The 18,275-nt window shown below is 43.8% G+C and overlaps 1 protein-coding gene across 1 annotated transcript in view; it reads left to right on the forward strand.

Annotated features, from left to right (window-relative positions):
* Positions 1-230: 230 nt before the first annotated feature.
* MORC2 (MORC family CW-type zinc finger 2) overlaps positions 231-18,275 on the forward strand; it is a gene marked incomplete at its 3' end in the record, with an annotated part of 38,892 nt that continues 20,847 nt past the window's right edge. The window contains exons 1-5 of the mRNA XM_040081143.2: positions 231-589; positions 6,719-6,772; positions 8,222-8,256; positions 9,244-9,312; positions 17,801-17,891. Coding sequence (XP_039937077.1) covers positions 504-589; positions 6,719-6,772; positions 8,222-8,256; positions 9,244-9,312; positions 17,801-17,891 — 335 coding nt within the window. The remainder of the gene's footprint in view (positions 590-6,718; positions 6,773-8,221; positions 8,257-9,243; positions 9,313-17,800; positions 17,892-18,275) is intronic.

Raw genomic sequence — 18,275 nt, forward strand, 5'->3', positions numbered from 1 at the left:
GGCTGCCGCCGGGACGGAGCCTGGGGGGAGAAGGGGGTCCTGCAAAGGGTCCCGGAGCGGCCGCGCGCGCCCCACTCACCCACCTCCGCCGCTCCCTCCCGGCCACGCGCGCCCGTCACGCGGCGGCGCAGAGCCCGCATTGGCCGCGCCGGGGCACTTGCATCACGTGCCTCTTCTTGACCAATGGGTGGCGGCCGCGTGGCTCCGCCCCGCGGGGGCAGTTGCGGCGGCGGGTGCGCTCCCAGCGTGGCGGGGACAGAGTGGAATCACGTCGGGCTCGGGCTTGGGCTTCGGCTTGGGCTCGGGCTCGGGCCCGGGCTCGGGCTCGGGCTCGGGTTCGGGTTCGCAGCCGCAGCCGAATCCGCGAGGGGGCGGCGGGGCGCGGCATAACGAAGCGCAGCGCCGCGCTGTCGGTTCACCCGGCGCGGGCCGTGACCAGCAGGGGGCGGGGAGGGATCGAGGTGCGAGCGGCCGCTGGTGCATGCGGCGGGAGCCCAGGCCTGATGGCGGCCGCTGCCGCCATGTCCCTGGGCAATTACAGCAGCCTGAACCGGGCCCAGCTTACCTTCGAATACCTGCACACAAACTCGTGAGTACCGGCTGGGGTGGGGCGGGCCCGGGGCACCCGGCTCAGTGCGATGGGCCTAGCCGAAGGCACGCAGGCTGGTCTGGCTGAGCGGCCCCTTGCCCCCCGCCCGGGCGCCTCGTGGTCCCTCCGGGGACTGGCTGTTCCACCGCGGGCAGGTCCGCGGGTCACGGAGAGCCGGTGCGTGGGGACAGGAGGTCCTGGGAGGAACGGAGAGGCTCCTTGGGCAACTGAACTCACACGGCCACTCCTCTGCGGAGCAATGTGTGTGTGCGGCCACCATCCCTCTGGAGCATCTGGCTTTGTGTGTGACTGAGTATTTTGCAAGTTTATTTTTAACAGGATTATGATACTCTTTTTTCCAGTCAGATTTTTGCATGTCACCAGTGAATCCCCCAAAATGATACCTCTTGAGAAGAGGCAAAGCCATTATTTAAAATGAGTTTCTTCTGAGCACATGTCTAGAAAATGAGAAGCACCATCAGGAAACGGCACTTACCGGGGTCAGGCACCCATCAACGCCTGCCTGCTGCTCCTAAGCCTTGTAACGAACGCCATGTATAGAGGAGATGAAAGACCTTGTTCTGCCTGAACTGGAAGAACTCTGTGGAACCACTTGGCATTGCTTCATTTTTATCAGCTGGTCACCGGCGTAAGATTGTCTGCTGATGTTCTGTGAAAGAGTTTACTTACCACCTATTGTTCGATCCATCAATAGAAGAACAAATAAAGTTCGTGCTTATCTTTTTGTTGCCCTTTTCAACATGTGAAGAATTGCAGTGATCTGCAGCGGTCTAAAGATGGCACAGAAACATGGGCAACTTGTTTTCAAAGTATTTTTGTCTGGTTCTGTTGGTAATAAGATACATCTGCAAGAGCAGTACAAGAGCAGTTAAGACTAATCTCACTTACATATGCCAAGACCATTACAATCCATTTATTTTCAGAATCAGGAAAGTAAGGGGCTTTGAACAGGGGAATAAACCTAGTAATGACTCCATGTCACATTTGGGTCTGCTCTCTAGCTTGGCTGGTAGCAGTTGCATATGGAGTGAACAGTCTGCTGCCTGAAGATGGACAGTACTGAGTCATGCTGCAGTGCTGTCATTGATTTGTGAAATTCTCATGTCCAGCTCCAGAAGACAATCTTTTTTTTTATGGATTAGAAGACCATGCAGATGATGGCAGTGCTCTGTCAGCAGGTTGTGTTTGCCTGCAAAGCTCCAGAATTTTGTCCATAAGAAGATAAAGCCTGTGCTGTAGAAGAGACTGAGTTGTTGTTGCTGCTGTTTTCAAGTATATTAAAGCTACTTCATGAGGCCATTGTGCTTATCCTGCGGTCTGCTTGTGACATGCTACATGTCTACAGTGATACCTGCATTACTGAAATCTTTGGGAGGAGCTGGAAGCTAATGCTTGCATAAGCCAGGAGTCAGAGCTTCTTATCCATCGTGAACAAAGAGTCTTGAGGTTATGGGAATCAGTGCATAAGTCCAATGCTTCTTTAAGAATGGCAATGGGAGTAATGGAAGTCATTATAAAAACATAGAAAGCACCAAATTAACATGTAACCTCTCCTCTTCCTCTGGTGAAAAAATGAGGAAAAAAGAAAAAGAGCCAATCCTCAAAACAACCCAAGGCCAGCACAGGGATTTTGACAGAGGAAACTGGTCTTTTGAACCGTTCTCTCTTGCTGAGGAAGACCATCCCATCTTAGATAAATTCTGGTTCAGTGCTAAGCATGTTCTCACAGTCAAGGAGGTGGAAATTCTTTAAATTGCAGTGAAAGACCAATCATCTGGCTGTTAGAGTGCAGAAAAAATCCATGCCTTTTTTTTCCCCTTCCTTTTTAAGACCTTCTTTCAGAAAAGTTTCTGTATGTCTAACTCAGAGCGCTCAGTCTGAAATGCTTTGCAGGAGACAGTTGATCAAGTCCCTGATATTGGAACCTGCAGTAGATCTTTCCAATAGCAGCTTAATGCTAACATGTGTGATGGCACGTTGAGTTGAGCCTCCAGCATCTACATAAATTGATTCAGTTGCCATATTTTTTTAAAAGTAAAAATATCACTGTGCTTTTCCAAGTGCTTTCCTTGATGAATAGTTGAGTGGAGACAGGCTCTTAGTAAGTTCTGTAGTGATGAGACAGAGGATAATGGCTCTAACTTAAGAGTGTAGATTCAGACTAGACAGAAGGAAGACATTCTTCCCTGTGAGGGTGGAGAGGCCCTGGCACAGGTTGCCCAGAGAAGCTGTGGCTGCCCCATCCCCCAAAGTGTCCAAGGCCAGGTTGGGTGGGGCTTGGAGCAACCTGGCATAGTGGAAGGTTGGAGTAGATGACCTTTAAAGGTCTTTTTCAACCATTATGTTTCTATGTTAAAGTTCTTTTAGATCCTAGAATGAAAATCAGTGTGTGTAAGCACATGAAAATTACATGTGCACTGTTTTATGACTTTCCAGAGTTACCTGCTTGCCTTCACATTGGTCTTCCTAAACAATTACATGCTGTTATATTAAGAGACTTCCAAAGTTATTCATTGACCCAAAAATATAACTGAGACCAGCCAATTTGTATTTACAATTTTGAATATTTATAATAAAAATTGAAGAAGTTTGTAAAAAGTCGAGAACCTAAAATTGTCTTCTGGCAGTAGATAGCCTTTAGCTTGTAACTTGGGTGTTGTGTAACTAGAATTGTCCTGGTGAGTACAGTTGGAGTGGAAGAAGGTCGCTCAAATAGACTTCAAGATGACTAAATGATGGACTTAAGGAAAACTAGCAATAGCAGACCAACAATATCTCCCTGTGCCCCCCCCTCCCCCCCAGTTCCCACTTCTTGTGCTTTTTTTTCTGTTTTGGCCTGAAACAGAGTGCATTACTTAGGGAATGGCTCTTGTTCCTGACACATGTGCCAAAATAAAACATTTTCCCAGATGTGCCCTCCTTCAGAACAAAAGTGAAGTCTTAAATCTCTCTTTAGTAATTAGGTATTTGTCTGCAGGGTCTGGAGACCAACTAGGTTTAAGCAGGAGATTCCTGTAGGAACTGCTCACAAAACAAGCTTTTCTTCCCTTGGGACATTACTCCAAATGATTCTTTGTAGAGATGTTTGAAGTTGGTTGTGTTTTAGAGCAGTCTAACTTGACCTTTTGTCACCTATATTTAAATAAATTCCCAGTGTTGGACTTCCCTGTTCTATTCCTTGTCAAGCCTCCAGTTCTGCGTGGAGCTGGCTCAGATGGAAGATGCACATTGTGGGATAGTCCAGGCCAGTCCTTGTCTACCCAGATGAGCTGTTGACACTGTGGATTTTGATAATACTTCTATATGTTTTTTCACCCACTTTATGGCAAGAATAGTTGTATTTTGGATGCTCTGAGGCAGGTTGGTGTTGCCTCTGATGATGCCTATCTAAAATAAGCTCACAGTGTTTGCAGATTACTTGCAAGCTTTGATAGACTTCATTTTGCCAACAGCTTGGTGTTTTTTGGTTTTTGTTTTGTTTTGTTTTAAGTTGTGTTGCAAGTAAAATAATCCCAAACTTTTTTGGGGAGATGTGAGAAATGGTCACTGATTGATCATGATGGATGTGAAATATGTCAGGCACTTTTGACTGTAAAGCAAGACCATGGGGTTTGTTTGAGATTTGTTGATTGAATCAAGTCAAAGCACTTAATGTGACTTAAGTTAGATATTGACAAGTGTGTTCAAATTCATAAATTGAAGACTTTTCCAGTGTATATTAATTTCTGTTAGTGATAAATAGCTGGAGTGAATTTCACTGGCTTGTAGCAAGGTTTCCATTTGCTTGCCTCAGCAAGGAGTTATAGGGGAGATGGTCGAGATCAGTGCAGTGTTGGGCTACGTGGAGATATTTTGTTTTGCCTTTCTTACCATCTATAGCCGTGTTGTCAGTTGTTTTGTTCCAGCATCTTCCTTTGGAAATCCTTATTTGTATCTCATTTGCATCTTTTCTTTGACGTGTTCCTTAAATTGTGGAGTAAAAGGTGCTCATGAAACATAGTTGCTAGTGCTAAAGCACGTGTTTGCTTGTGGGTTACTTCCTAAGTAAACTTCTATGATGTTGACGTATGGAGCTGAATAGACTCACTTGTAAGCTCAAGAGAGCACTTGAAGTCTGTAGTCATCTTACATATCTGCTCACTGACCTCCCCAGTGGGATGGGGAGGTGAATCATACAGGGCTAAAGCCCATGGGCTAAGAACAGTTCAAGAATTGGAATGAAGAAACATTCAATAATAATAGGAAAAAGAGAGAGGAATAAACCCCAAAACTCAAGTGATGCTCAATACAATTGCTCAGCACCCACTGACCAATACCCAGCCTGTCCCCCAGCAGTGATTGGCCCCTCCTGGCCAGCTCCCCCAGTTTGTAGACTGAGCAGAACATTCTGTGGTATGGAATATTCCTCTGGCTGATTTGGGTCAGCCACCCTGGCCATGCTTCCCTCCAGCTTCTTGTATGGCTGACTAGCATAGGACACTGAAAGTCTTGACTTAGGATATGCATAGCTTGACACCAGACATCAGTGTGTTATCAACATTATTCTCACACTAAATCCAAAACAGAACACTGTAACACCTACTGAGAAGAAAATTAGCTCTATCCCTGCTGAAACCAGGACAGCCATAAATCCTGTTCAAAGGAGGGAACACCAAGATTATGTGGAAGGTTTCTGATTGGGTAGGTAGTCTTCTGAACGCCATTCCCATTGGTCTTGTCTCTGCGGGACAGTGGAGATGTGGAAATCTCTGTTCCCATGGTTTTAGTGATGACTTTGAAGACTGATATGTTTTCCTCTAACTGGAGCTGTGTTGATGGGTTCAGTGTGATCACCCTGAAGACAGATATGAAAGCTTGTTTTCTGGTTATTAACAGTGTGGACAGCTATATATTTTATGTGTAGGAAGTACTTAGGTCTCTGTTCTTGGAAGGCTGAAAATATGAACAAATATCTTCTCTTTGGTTACCTCTTGGTTGTATGTGAAGGTTTTGTGCAAACTGAAATGTTGATAAAACTAGTTTCTGAGGTCTTGGTCTCTTTGTTAGACAACCTAGAGGAGCAACAAATCCCAGTAACTGCTTCTCCACGTCTTTGCTGTTAACATTATGGTGGATGTGGCTCATCTATGTTTGAAATAATTGTTAGATTTTGAAGTTAGGTTGCCAGCTTGGGCATGAAGCAGAGATACGGCATTTATGTTGACAGACAATGTATTATAATGATTTTTATTAGCTGCTTAAGTTTTTCTCACCATCTATATTTTTTCAATGTTGAGGCATATAACTAGTGGCTTCCAAATGGGAGCTGCTTATAAGAGGCGGCAGTTAAGAGGCTGGAAACAAAATATGTCTCTTGAGATTGTGCTGAAGTGGTAGCTGGATTCATGATTTTAGCATTAAGTTGGGAAGGTGGCATGATACAGTGGTGTGAGAAGATTCTTTTCTCTGGATTAATAGCAGTTGCACCTGCTGGATGTTAGCCAGGATTTGGAAGCTTTTTTCTGTCACAAATAACTTCTGCCGTGGGACTGTGTGCATGGGGAAGACTCACCTTGTTCATAGTGTTGCTCATGCCTTGTTGCCCAGAGCAGCTGTGGCTACTGCATCCCTGGAAGCGTTCAAGGCCAGGTTGGTCAGGGCTTGTAGCAAGGTGTCCCTACCCATGGCGGGAGGATTGGAATGATATGAACTTTAATGTCCCTTCCAATTCAGACTGTTCTGTGATTCTATGATAATCCTCATCTGGCCATATTTATTTATAGGCAGTATTTAGTTGCTGTGAAAAGACCTGTCGGTGTGGTGAGTAAGGACTTCCATGAACTATTCACTGGGTCGTAGGCTGGTTCTTTGGGTCACCGCGTTCTGTATCTTGTCTGTGTACCTGCAGTATGTTTTAGACCATAGTGAGCTGCAGTTTGGGGCGGACTGAATGCTGCATGGCTGCTTCTGACAGACAGTAAATCACTCGTTCCTAGTCTGCTGTCAGCCAGACCGTTTTACGCATTTGACTGGATTTGTTTAAAATGTAGTTAAGATTCTCATTTATTTAAAGGTCTCTCTTTTTTTAAGTGTTGGTGTAACTCTGCTGACTTGTGTGTTTCATTGCAGAACTACCCATGAGTTCTTGTTTGGTGCCCTTGCTGAACTTGTAGATAACGCCAGGTATGTACGTGAGACCACCTAATTCCCAGGTTAACTTTGGTTAATTCACCTATGTATTAGTTGATCTTAAGCAATTTTTTCTTCTAGTAGACTTTACAAGAAAATAGAAGACATTGCTGCAGTTTAGTATGAATATTTCACTTGCCCCCTTACGCTGCCTCATCAAACCCCTAAAAAAGAAATTATTTCTGGAAATACAGGTTTGATTTAATCCTGGAACAACTCATATCAGAAAGGAAATTGATAGCAGACACAAGATAGATTTAAAGAAAAACTAGTCTGCCTTTTTCTGTAAAGAAATTGCTAAAATAAATATTACAGGAGCTATGACTTCTGATTTCTAAATAATCATAGTATCAAACATGACAAAATCAAATCAGGGTGGAATACTGAAAAATAGGGCAAGAATAGCTAAAGGAATTTTGACACTTGAGGAGATACGGTCTTTAGAAATTGCAGGTGTTGGGCTACCTGTCTCACCTGTGTGTGGGGAATCCCTGTTATACCGGGCTCTCAAGTCTTGCATGCTTTTCTGTTGAGCTGCAGGAGGTACTGTCGTGAAGCGCTATGGAAATATTTTGGGATTGTTTTCTCTCACATGTGATGTGTCACAGTGCGCATTTTGTGATATAAGGAGCTGTAACTGGGGCATTTTTGAGCTGGAAAGCTTCTGTTTAGGGAGTCAGCCCTGCGAGAGTGTGTGCGCGACTGCAGGCGGGAGTTGATGCTGTGTTCAGGATTGCTACAACGTAATAAAAAGTAGGGTCTTTGGAGGTGGTTTTCTCTTCGCCCCTTGGTTTCACTTGGCTGTAGAGAGGTTGTCTTCTGGGAAGAAGGTAGCTGAGCTGGCGATACAGAATTGAAATAAAGTGGCTGTGGTATTTGCCAAGTGGGGTTTCATTACAGCACTACAGCTCCATGCCTCTAGTTGGCAAACCAAGGTTGGTTTGAGAAGAGGGCAGTAGTGCTGTACCTGCTGTACTTTCAAATACAGAGAAGGATGCAGTGTGTGAAGGGCCTCACTTCAGTGATCTTGTAATGACAGTTTCCTGTAACAGTCTTGAATATATTGGGATGAAGCGTTATGTGGCGTTACTAAACCTTTTGTACGCAGCTTGGCATAAAAATTATATGTGGTGTTTGTTTTTTGTGGGAAGGGGCTCAGAAGTGTGTACTCATTTGATTCCCAGCCCCAGAATGACTTCCATTGAAATGCCAGTGGTACTTCCCATAACCAGAGCTGTTAGTGTGCCAGTAATGTCCTGTGCTGGAGTTTAGGTTCAAATAGACAAAAAGTAGGACAATGTTTTCTGTCAGCGATGACTGTGGGGCCTCTGTGGACTTTGATCTGTGCAGCCATTTCTTTTGCAAATGATTGTATGTGCCAGGATTTTTAGCTTCATTTCTGTTTAACATTTGAATAACAATTGTGGTTTTATTTATTTGTAGAGATGCAGATGCTACGAGAATAGACATTTATACTGGTAAGTCACTCCTGCTGCTTCCTTGCATGTCAACAATTCTGTGATTCTGTGAAAATTAAGTCAGTAGTTAACTTGGATTTAGGCTGCAGATGTGTGTTGTCCTTGATGGAATATGAGTGAGAGTGCTTATGCCCAATCCTGGAGTCAGAGGTGGGCCCCTCCAGACAAGAAAGACAAGAAAGATAAGAAAGATGTTGAGGGGCTGGAGCACGTCCAGAGAAGGGAGCTGAAGGAGGGGCTGAAGCACAAGTCTGATGAGAAGTGGCTGAGGAAGCCAGGGGGGCTCCACCTTGAGAAAAGGAGGCTTAGGGGGGCCTTCTTGCTCCTACAGTTCCCTGACAGGAGGGTGCAGCCAGGTGGGGATTGGGTTCTTCTCCCGTGTGACAAGTGAGAGGAAAAAGAGAAAACAGCTTCAAGTTGTGCCAGGAGAAGTTTAGATTGGATATTAGGAAAAATTTCTTCTGTGAAAGTTAGTCAGACAGTGGAACAGACTGTCCCGGGCAGTGGGGGAGTCGCTATCTGCCCATATTTTAAAAGTGTGTACATTGGGTGTTTAGGGACATGGTTTAGTGAACTCACCTGTGTTATGTTTGTGGCTGGACTTGGTGATCTTTAAGGATAATTTCCACCCTGAATAATTCTATTGTTCTGCCATTTCTTCTGTGCCATAGTGCCTGTTGCCTTTCAAAAAGGAGTACTTTTACAAATACCTTGGAGAAGCAATTAAGCCTTCGCCTGGGGTCAGGTGAAGTGAGTTGCTGTTTGTAGTGGGTGCTAAAAAATTCCACTGACACAATGCAGTTTTGTAGCACAGAAGTGAAGAAGTTCTTAATCATTCTGTAACAGAAATCTGGTGCTCTTTCTTACAACTTAGCCGTTTTGCAGGTGTAAAAGTCCCATATGTGTTATTTTTGTTGTTAACACTGATCCAGTTTTATGAAACTTTTGACTTCGGCTTATGGGAGCAGTGAATAACTTCTCTTGCAGAGCGACGAGAGGACCTACAAGGTGGATTCATGCTATGTTTTTTGGATGATGGAACAGGAATGGATTCAAGTAAGTGACAGAAAGTTACACTTGCATTTGCAAGCTGGGGTTTCATGTTATGGTTTAAGTTAAATTAACAGCCTAGTTCCATTGAAAAGGGCATGTTCCATGCCTGTATACATGTTCCTGCCTCTCCACTGGCCTTTTCACACTGTATTACATATCAAACCATTTACCTCTTCCATTGCAGAAAACTAATCTGGTCAAAAGAAAATGTTTTGCTGCCTTATAGAGTTGGGTCAGCCTGGCCTGAAGTTTCCTAGTACATTGAAGTTGGCCTTGGGGCTGAAGGGAGAATAGTGGAGCAAGAAGGGGAACAAGCAGAGGTTTGATGGCATGAGCCTTTTCCCCATCTGGCTGCCAGGTGATCAGTGTTTCTCAGCTGTAACCAGAAGGTGTGCCATGGCAGAAATTAAAGGCTCTGCTTTGAAAACAGTTTGCCATTGTTTCATCATGGACGTTGTGTCTGTGATCAGTACTGGACAATACAAAATCTTAGTAGTATGAGAAGAATATTACTAATGTATTTCTGCCTTGAACATATTAGTGTAAATTAGTCTTGTATCTAGCAGGAGAAAGCTAAAAGCTTTTCTGCTTTACTTTAGCATCAGCCCACCTTTGAATCTTGAGGACTGGTAAATCATCCTGTGAGGAGCTCTGTACAGGGCAGAAAAAAATGGGTGAAATTGGGAGGTGAATTTGGAGAAGACAAAGGAAATGGGTAAATAAGCAACAACTAACATTTTTGCACTAATTTCTCAGTACTTTTAAGTTCCTCTTGTGATATTTTAATCCCAGCTGGCGTCTCAGCCCCACACAGCTGCTTACTCCTCCTCCACTGGGATGGCGGAGAGAATCAGAAGAGTAAAATGTTAGAAAACTTAATGGGTTGAGATAGAGGCAGTTTAATATGGAAAACAAAAGCCATGCACACAAGCACAGCAAACCAAGGAATTAATTCCGCACTTCCCATGGGCAGGCAAATGTTCAGCCATCCCCAGGCGAGCAGGCCTCCATCATGTGAAACAGTGACTTGGGAAGGCGAATGCTGTAAGGCCACATGTGCCCCTCTTCCTCCTACTTCCCCAGCTTCATCTGGTGAGCACTACACCAAGTTGCGTGAGGCTTGGAGCAACCTGGTCTAGTGGAGGGCATCCCTGCCCATGGCAGGGGGTGGAATGAGATGGTCTTTAAGGCCCTTTCTAATTCAAACCATTCTGGCATTTTATGATATTGTCTGGAATCCATTGGATCAGTTGGGGTCAGCCATCCCAGACTTGTCCCCTCCCAACTCCTTGTGCAACCCAGCCTGCTTGCTGGTGGTGTAGTTTGAAGAGCAGAAGAGCTCTTCTTTTCTTGATGCTGTGTAAGCTGTGCTCAGCACTAATGGAAACACTCCTGTGTTAGCATCACTCTTCTCTAAAACACAGTCCCATGCAAGTTAGCATGGAGAGATTGAACTCTATCCCAGCCCAAACCAGTACCGATATGAAGCATTTAATTCAGTTTAATTTGTGCTTTGATACACAGACTTGTGACTTCCATAAAGGAATTTGGTTTGAACTCTAGGTACCTTCTGTATATTCTTTGGAATACAGTTAAGGAAACTAAACAGGTCTTCCAAGAGTACTTTTCTGCCACCAGTGTAACTGAAGGAAACAATAAAGCCCCATTCATAAAAAGAGCTCTGAGATTGAAGTGTGGCCTTCTTGTAATCCTTAGGATCAGGGAGAGGAAATACAACCATCTCTGCCTGTGTTGAAAACTGTGTTTCTCTGGAAGGTGCCAGATGTCCGTTGTAGTGCCACAGAATTTCATGGCAGCTTTTATACTGTTACTGCTTCTGTATTGCTGTGTTTGTGACAAAATGGGATTTAAGTATTGGCTATGGTCATGGTTTAAGACAATTTAAGGGGGATGCTTACGTCCCCTTAGTTTTAACCATCATCCCTTTCCACAGGAAATGAATTTGTGTAAATATAAGTGAAAAAAACCCCAGTTTACTAACCAGTAAAACAGCAATAGGCACAAAATAACTGTAAATAATCACTAGATACAAAATTGCTAAATCTCATTGACACCCTGGGAACAAAGAGAAACTTAAAATGTCAGAATGGCCTCTTTCCCCAGGATGATGCTTGCCTGTGGGAAGACAAAGGGAAAATGGCAGCAGCCCTCCCTTTTATCCTTCTGTGGCAGCAGCTCCATTGGTGTGTGTGACTGACACGCTCCAGCATGGTACTTGGTCAAGGACTAGACCCTGTGGAAGGACCTCACCTTCTTGGCAGAGAATGGCAAGGCAGTACTAAGGTGGCTCAGACTCTGTGCTTTCTCGCATTGGCTGGGTGCTGCTGGTGGCTGCAGCACATGCAGGGAGTGGGGCCTCTTCAGTCCTCCTAGCACCATGCTACAGCTGCAGACAGATGTTGCAAAATTCACTCTGAAACAGTTTTTGATTGTGAAATGCAGCTTCTCATTTTGTAGCAACAGTTGCTACTATTGTGGGCGCAGAAAACCTACCTGAAACAACCCCCTGTGGAGGTCAGAGAGAAACAGAGGGAAAAAAGCCACAAAGCAAAGCCTTTGCCTTGAGCAAAAGTGCTGAGGGGAGAGAGAAAGCTCTGCCTGAGTGCCTCAAGTTTAAAGAGATTGGCACTTGCCTGCCCCTACCCCCAACCCTGTGGTCCTGATTCTGGCTGCGCTGTTGGGTCTTAAAAAGAGACTATCAATTTTGGGCACAGATGGATATGGAATACAGTAATACTTCGGTTACCCAGGACAGCTATTAAGTGGCTTCTTTTGACTAATCTTTCAGCTAAATGTTGAAGAATTTTATCCTGATAGCCTGAAATGCTCAGTAAAAAAGATTGGCTGATACTGTGCGTTGCATGGATATTTCACAGCGCTCTGCCTTGTATATGGCAAATACCATGTAATTCATGCCCTTTGACTGTCTTGATGCTTGACCAAGGGCAGCCAGGTGGAAGCTCTGTGTGCTGCACCATTTGCCTCTCAGCATGGACAGGAGCGGCTAAGGAGAGGTTTTCATTCAAACTCCCTGCACGGGGCTCTCTGGTTCCATCCCTGGCTGTACAGATCTGAGCTTTAATTTCTCGTAATGCAGGGTCTACCAGTTTTAAAGATATCCTGAAGATCTCCTGACTTTAAGAGATGCTAGCAGAAAATCTTTTATTGGACTTTTCTCCTTTTATACAAACCATACCTCAATAGGAATCATAGATCTTGAGACTGTTTTATTTTTTTGTGCATGATAATTTTAATTTAAAATTGTTTTTATTGTACTTAAAGCTGACATGTTAAAAAGTATAACTCCATGACTTGCTGTAGTGCTATTGAAGCCCATGCTAGCATGGAATCTTCACAAGTCAGCTGAAAGAATGGCTTGGAAGATGGGATCTGGGGATGAAGAGTGAATAAACCCAGTTGTGTCTGGGCACTTCTAAAAGGAGGAAAGAGCTGAAGGGCTCAAGCTAACTGTTCCACTAACACATTCTCTATGTTACTCTGTCTTGTTGCTGTTCTCTTTGGTCTTGTTCTGTCTTGGACAATTCTAGATTTGTCTGGCAGTCTCTGAAACCCGCAGTTGGTCAGATTTGAGTGCTCTTCTTGTGGCTTCTGTTTAGCAAGCCAAATGACGACTCCTCATTTCTAAAAATTAGGGTTATTTGTCAAGTGATGTCTGCTGCAGTTGCATTCAGTACTCATTGCATTGGCTCTCTTAATGATCACTCTGGGTTGTGTGGTCTCAAGATCAAAATACATTTGTACTCAAGCTGCAAACATCTCACATTATAGTCATGAGTTATCATAAGGTCTGAGCATTCAGTGATGTTACAGGACAGCTCTTTTCAAAAGAACCATCATGTCCTGCAGAGAGGTATCAGAGTTATAGAATCTTCTGACTTGGAAGGGGCTCAAAAGGGAGTCTGGTTCCTTGCTGTGCACAGGACACCCCAAAATCCCACCTTGTGCCTGAGAGAGTTGTTCAAATGCTCCTGAAGCTGTCAGACTTGAGACTGTGCCCACTGCCCTGGGGAGCCTGTTCCAGTGCCCAACCACCCTTTTGGTGAAGAACCTTTTCCTAATTTCCAGTATTAGAAAATATATTATTATCCAGTAAATACCCTCTGCCCCCAACACAAAGAATAATAGTATTGGCCCAAAAGTTTGGCTTTTTTGTAAGGAACTAGATAGGAGTCCATAGAAAGCCAAACAATAGATCTCATGCAGCATGTCATATTTCTCATACTATCAGTGAAATCACTACTCAGGCTTGAAATTTTACCTAATGCCTGGCTCTAAAAGTGCTGTGTGAATTTAATGAATCAAAATACAGGTTGAATGATTGAATGGATCAACTTGTATGTTGAGAAAGTCTAACAGCTAGTTTAGGAAGTGACTGTAGTTTTATTCTTAAGCAATTGAAGAAAAATAAGTTTCTACCTGGCATTTTCATCACAGAAATCCTCAGGTTGGAAAGTACCTCAAAGATCATTTGTTCCACCCTTTCATGGGAAAGGGAAGAGATGATTTAGTGCCCTGTCTCTCCAGTGATAGGGACTCTACCACATACCTGGGGAGGTTGTTCCAGTGGTTGATTAAATGACTGATTGATCTCTAAAAAATTTCTTGCTTATTTTAAGAAGAAACCTCTCCAGTGCAACTTGTATCTATTGGCTCTTTTTTCATGTGGCTCTTAGGGAAGGGAGAGCCTCCATCCTCTGTAGCTACCCTTCAAGTACTGTAATACTATGATGAGATTCCCCCTGGGCCCTTTCTTCTCAAGGAAGGAGACCTAATTCTCCTCATAGAGCAGATTCTGCAGCCCTCTGATCATCTCCTTTGCACCCTGTTCGGTCTGTTTGCATCTATCCTGAATTGAGGAGACAGAACTGCAGGTGGGGTAGTGCTGACATACACAAAGTTGAGTGGGATAATCACATTACCATCTCTTTGGCAATGTCCCTGTGGATACAGTCCAGAATCCTCTTTGCCTCAGTTGCTGCTGTGGGACACTGCTGGATCACACTCAGCTTGTTGTCCACCAGAACCCTTCCAGCAAGGCTGCTCCTCCCAGCCTGCAGATTCCAGTCTGTGTTGGGCTCTTGGGTTAAATAACCCTAGGTGCAGGACTTTACACTTCCCTTGAACTTCAGACACAATCTCGCTTGCCCACTATTCCAGCCTGTCCAAGTGTCTAAGAAAAGCGTTCCTTATGTGCCCAGTTTATCTCCAGCAACAAAGCTGGTGAGGGTGCAAAAACACCCCAGTATCCAGATCCTTTGTGGAGATGTTGAGCAATGTGGTGCACAGCTTCAATTCCTGAGGTCTCTGCTTGTGACAGGCTGCCAGCCAGAGTGAAAACCACTGATGATCACTTCTGAGCATGACCCATGAGCCAGTTCCCTACTTGTTTTGTACACCACTTTCCTGGTCTGTGTCTCCCCAGTTTCTCCAGGAATAGGCTGTGATAAACTATGTCCAGCACTTTGCTGAAGTCCAGCTAAATAACGCCCACTGCTCTCTCCGTGTGGACAGAAAGTGCTGCCTTGTAGAAGGTGATCAAATCAGTCAGGTGTGACTTGCCTTTATAAATCTCTGCAGACTTAGCCGAGTCACTTGCCTTGTCTGGCTTATTACAGTTTTTAAGAGGGCTTGTTCCATTGCTTTTTTCAAGATTGAAGCAAATATGTCAGGTCTTGCTTTTTTCTACTGTATTTTTGAAGTTTGGTAGCTCAAAACAGCTTTTGTTTTAATGGAAGCCGTTAATTAGTAGTAGTGTGTAGGTTGCCTTATTAGGTCTTTTAAAAAGTGTTTTAAAAATACTGTTTATCCAAGGCTCACAATGGTGAGGAATACTGTTTAACTGGAACACCAATTCCTGCTTTTGAGTTTGTACACACTTGTGTGTGTGGACAGTGAGTCTTGGGCGCCACTTTCAGGGGAGCAGTCTACACAATTCTCAGGAGAAAATGTGTTTTTAACCTTGTTTAAGGTTAAATCTTTAACCTAAACATTGATATTTCCTCTAAAGTTAACAGATAGTTAAAATAAATTACAGGAACATATTATCAAAGTGATTTGTCATTCACTGTCTGTTTCCAGTCATTGCCCCAGGTGGGGTTGGTGTCTTATGTTTGTTACAGTGACAAAGGACCTCGCAGCTTCTCCCTTGTTCCCCTATCCTCGGGAAAGTTCAACTTGGCTTTACGCTGATTTCCCCCAGGTAGTGAATTAAATCCTTTAGCTCTGGGATATCTTCCAGAATCCACTGCAAATGTTCCACGTAACGTGAATATAGCAAAGGAATTTGTGGAGAAGGCAGGAAGTATAATTTTCTCTGCTCAGACTGAGACTTTAGAGTATTCTCAGCTGAAGAACTTGGAGATGCAAGAGGCCTCTGCTCAACAAGCAAAGCAGGGCCTGACTTCAGGAACACTCAGGAGCTGAACAGCTCCATCCACCAGTTCCTTCATCCAGGTGTCTGGTGTTTCTTATGAAGAATTCTTTTGTATGTGCCCTTGATTTCTTGGGCTTTGAAGATCAACCTGCTGTCTTGACCATCTTGAGTGAATTTCTTCAGCTTGTTTTTTCTCTTTGTTTTGTGTAGATCTCCCTCCCCCATTTTTCATGCTGGGGAGTTTGGCTTTTTTTTAATCCAATAACTTTGAGACAAGACACACCAAAACAAAAATAGCGTGACTAAAATAGCCTTAATTGAAACACTCTCCAGAGCCCGTAAAGAGCTGGAAAAAAATTAATTTCTGTCTTGATTCTTGGGAGGATATAAGTATTAAATCTCTCCTAAAGATAGCCTGGAGAGAGGTGCTACCTCACAATCCCCTCTGCTCAGCATTACCTTCATCCCTCTGCCCTGAAATAAGAGTCATAATAGGCTGGTTTCAGGCATCCAGCATTGAGTGATAAAGGATCTGGTCACCTTTCGTGAGAGGGGAAATGCTTTGGATAATTACTCTATACCCTTTTTAGGCTTTCTAAAATCTTCTTAAAAATAATTACTGAAAAATGTTTGTAGGGCAGAAAGGTTCCAATAGTCCTTCTCTTTTTAGAATATCTCCTATCTGCTTTCCTTACCAGGCTTTAAAAATAACACAGTAATATGTGTTAGAGTAATAATAATAGTAATACCATAATTACAAATGTCCTTAACCAGATCTCAAATACAAGACATTCCAGTGTTTTCTTTCTTTGGCTAGAAAATACTCAGTGGGCTGGAGGGAAGGCAGAGGTACCCTTATCCTGTCCAAAGCTGTTTCTGGAATAGCTGTGGATAGCTCCACTGAGAACAACTGCAGTTGAGGCAGCGAGTTGTTTGCACAGTTGTTCTCTCATATTTGTGTCTTTAAATCTGAATATAATTTAAACTGAAAATGCCATTCTGACAACAGCTCAGTGATGTCATGTCAGACCAATGGTGTTAGTACTGAATATTTTACTGTAAAACTGGTCAATGCTGATAGGCCTGTGTGAGTCTTCTGTGTGCTGAAATCTAGCTTGTCCATGGGCTCAACCTCCCCACAGCTGCCTGGTGGGTTGAGTGATGTCTTGTGCTCCCTTATGGCTTGTGTATGCACTTGTTTTTAGCCCTTGTGGTAAGGCACTTTGTGTGTGGAATTAAACTTTATTTCTTCTAGTAAACTCTGGTGAAAATATTACTATTTCTTGGGGGAAGGGAAAGGAGTCATTCTGTCCTAGGGATGATGTTAAAAAACTTTATCCCTTGAACAACAGAAAGGCTGGAACTAAAAATGACAGACCCTTTCAGCTGTAAAGCCATTGAGTCCTTTCATTTTGTCCTGTCCTAATGAAATCCTCTGCTAATTGCTGTAGGACCTGCTTGTGTTGACTTTCTCCCCAGCTGTCCTGCTGCCAGGGCTCCAGCAATCTGCTGCCAAAGTCAGCTTATACCCTACTAGTGTTTTAATTAACCAGTGTTCAGTTCAGCACTGTGAAGAAATAGCAGTGTTTATTCTGGATTCCTGACCTTTTTAATAGTCCCGACTTATGCTTTAGTGCCAGTGCTCTCAAGTGTTTGGTGTCAGTGGGACATGGGGTGCCATACACCCACTGCATCCTAGGGTCTTAATTTATGAGAATTGACAACTGTGGTGGACACAACAGACCATTTTTGAAGGATTTATTTTTTTTCCCCCAAAATGAAACATCTTTGTGCGGGTCAGATGGGACATTGAGCTAGACTGAAACTTAAAAACTCTTTTTGTCAGTATCATGGCGCCTCTACAAAGCTTCTGGTAACATCAGTGCCCTCAAGCAGCATGTATCTCATAGGGCTCTGTGGTACAGCTTCAGGATAGAACTTCAGCTTGGGCTTCTGGCCTGTTTTCTGGCCTGTTTCCAGTGGTGAAGGAGTTAACTTCCTTCTTTATCTAAAATAGGTGTGTGTGTGTTTGTACACTGATATAAGCCTTTTTTTGTTCCCTGTCTCTTGTTGCAGATGAAGCTGCCAGTGTTATCCAGTTTGGTAAATCAGCCAAGCGATCACCTGAGTCCACTCAAATCGGGCAGTATGGAAACGGCTTGAAATCGTAGGTACAACAAGAGCCAGCCTCCTGAGGCTGGGGAGGTTATAGTCCAGTTGATCAATGGACTTTTTGCTCAGGGGCGTATAGCTTTTTTCCCAGAAAAAAAAAAAAAAAAAAAATGAAGAAGGCAGATTAACTCTTAAGATGTGGTACCAAACCCCTGGTTTGGTTCACAGGAGCTCTATCAACATCAGCTGTAGTTTTCCAGTGGCCAAGAAGGTTGATGACGGTGGTTTGGCACTATGTGTGCATAAAGCAGAGGGTACAGGTCAGAGCTCAGGGAGAATAATGGAAGAGCTGGAAACAAACTGGTAATCTCCCTGTTACAGTTATGTAGTACAGTTTGAGCAAAACAGTGCTGTAGCTTCTCAACGGGAAAGTTGTCTG

Source organism: Hirundo rustica, chromosome 17 (genome assembly GCF_015227805.2).
Source record: "Hirundo rustica isolate bHirRus1 chromosome 17, bHirRus1.pri.v3, whole genome shotgun sequence".
Lineage (NCBI taxonomy): Eukaryota > Metazoa > Chordata > Aves > Passeriformes > Hirundinidae > Hirundo > Hirundo rustica.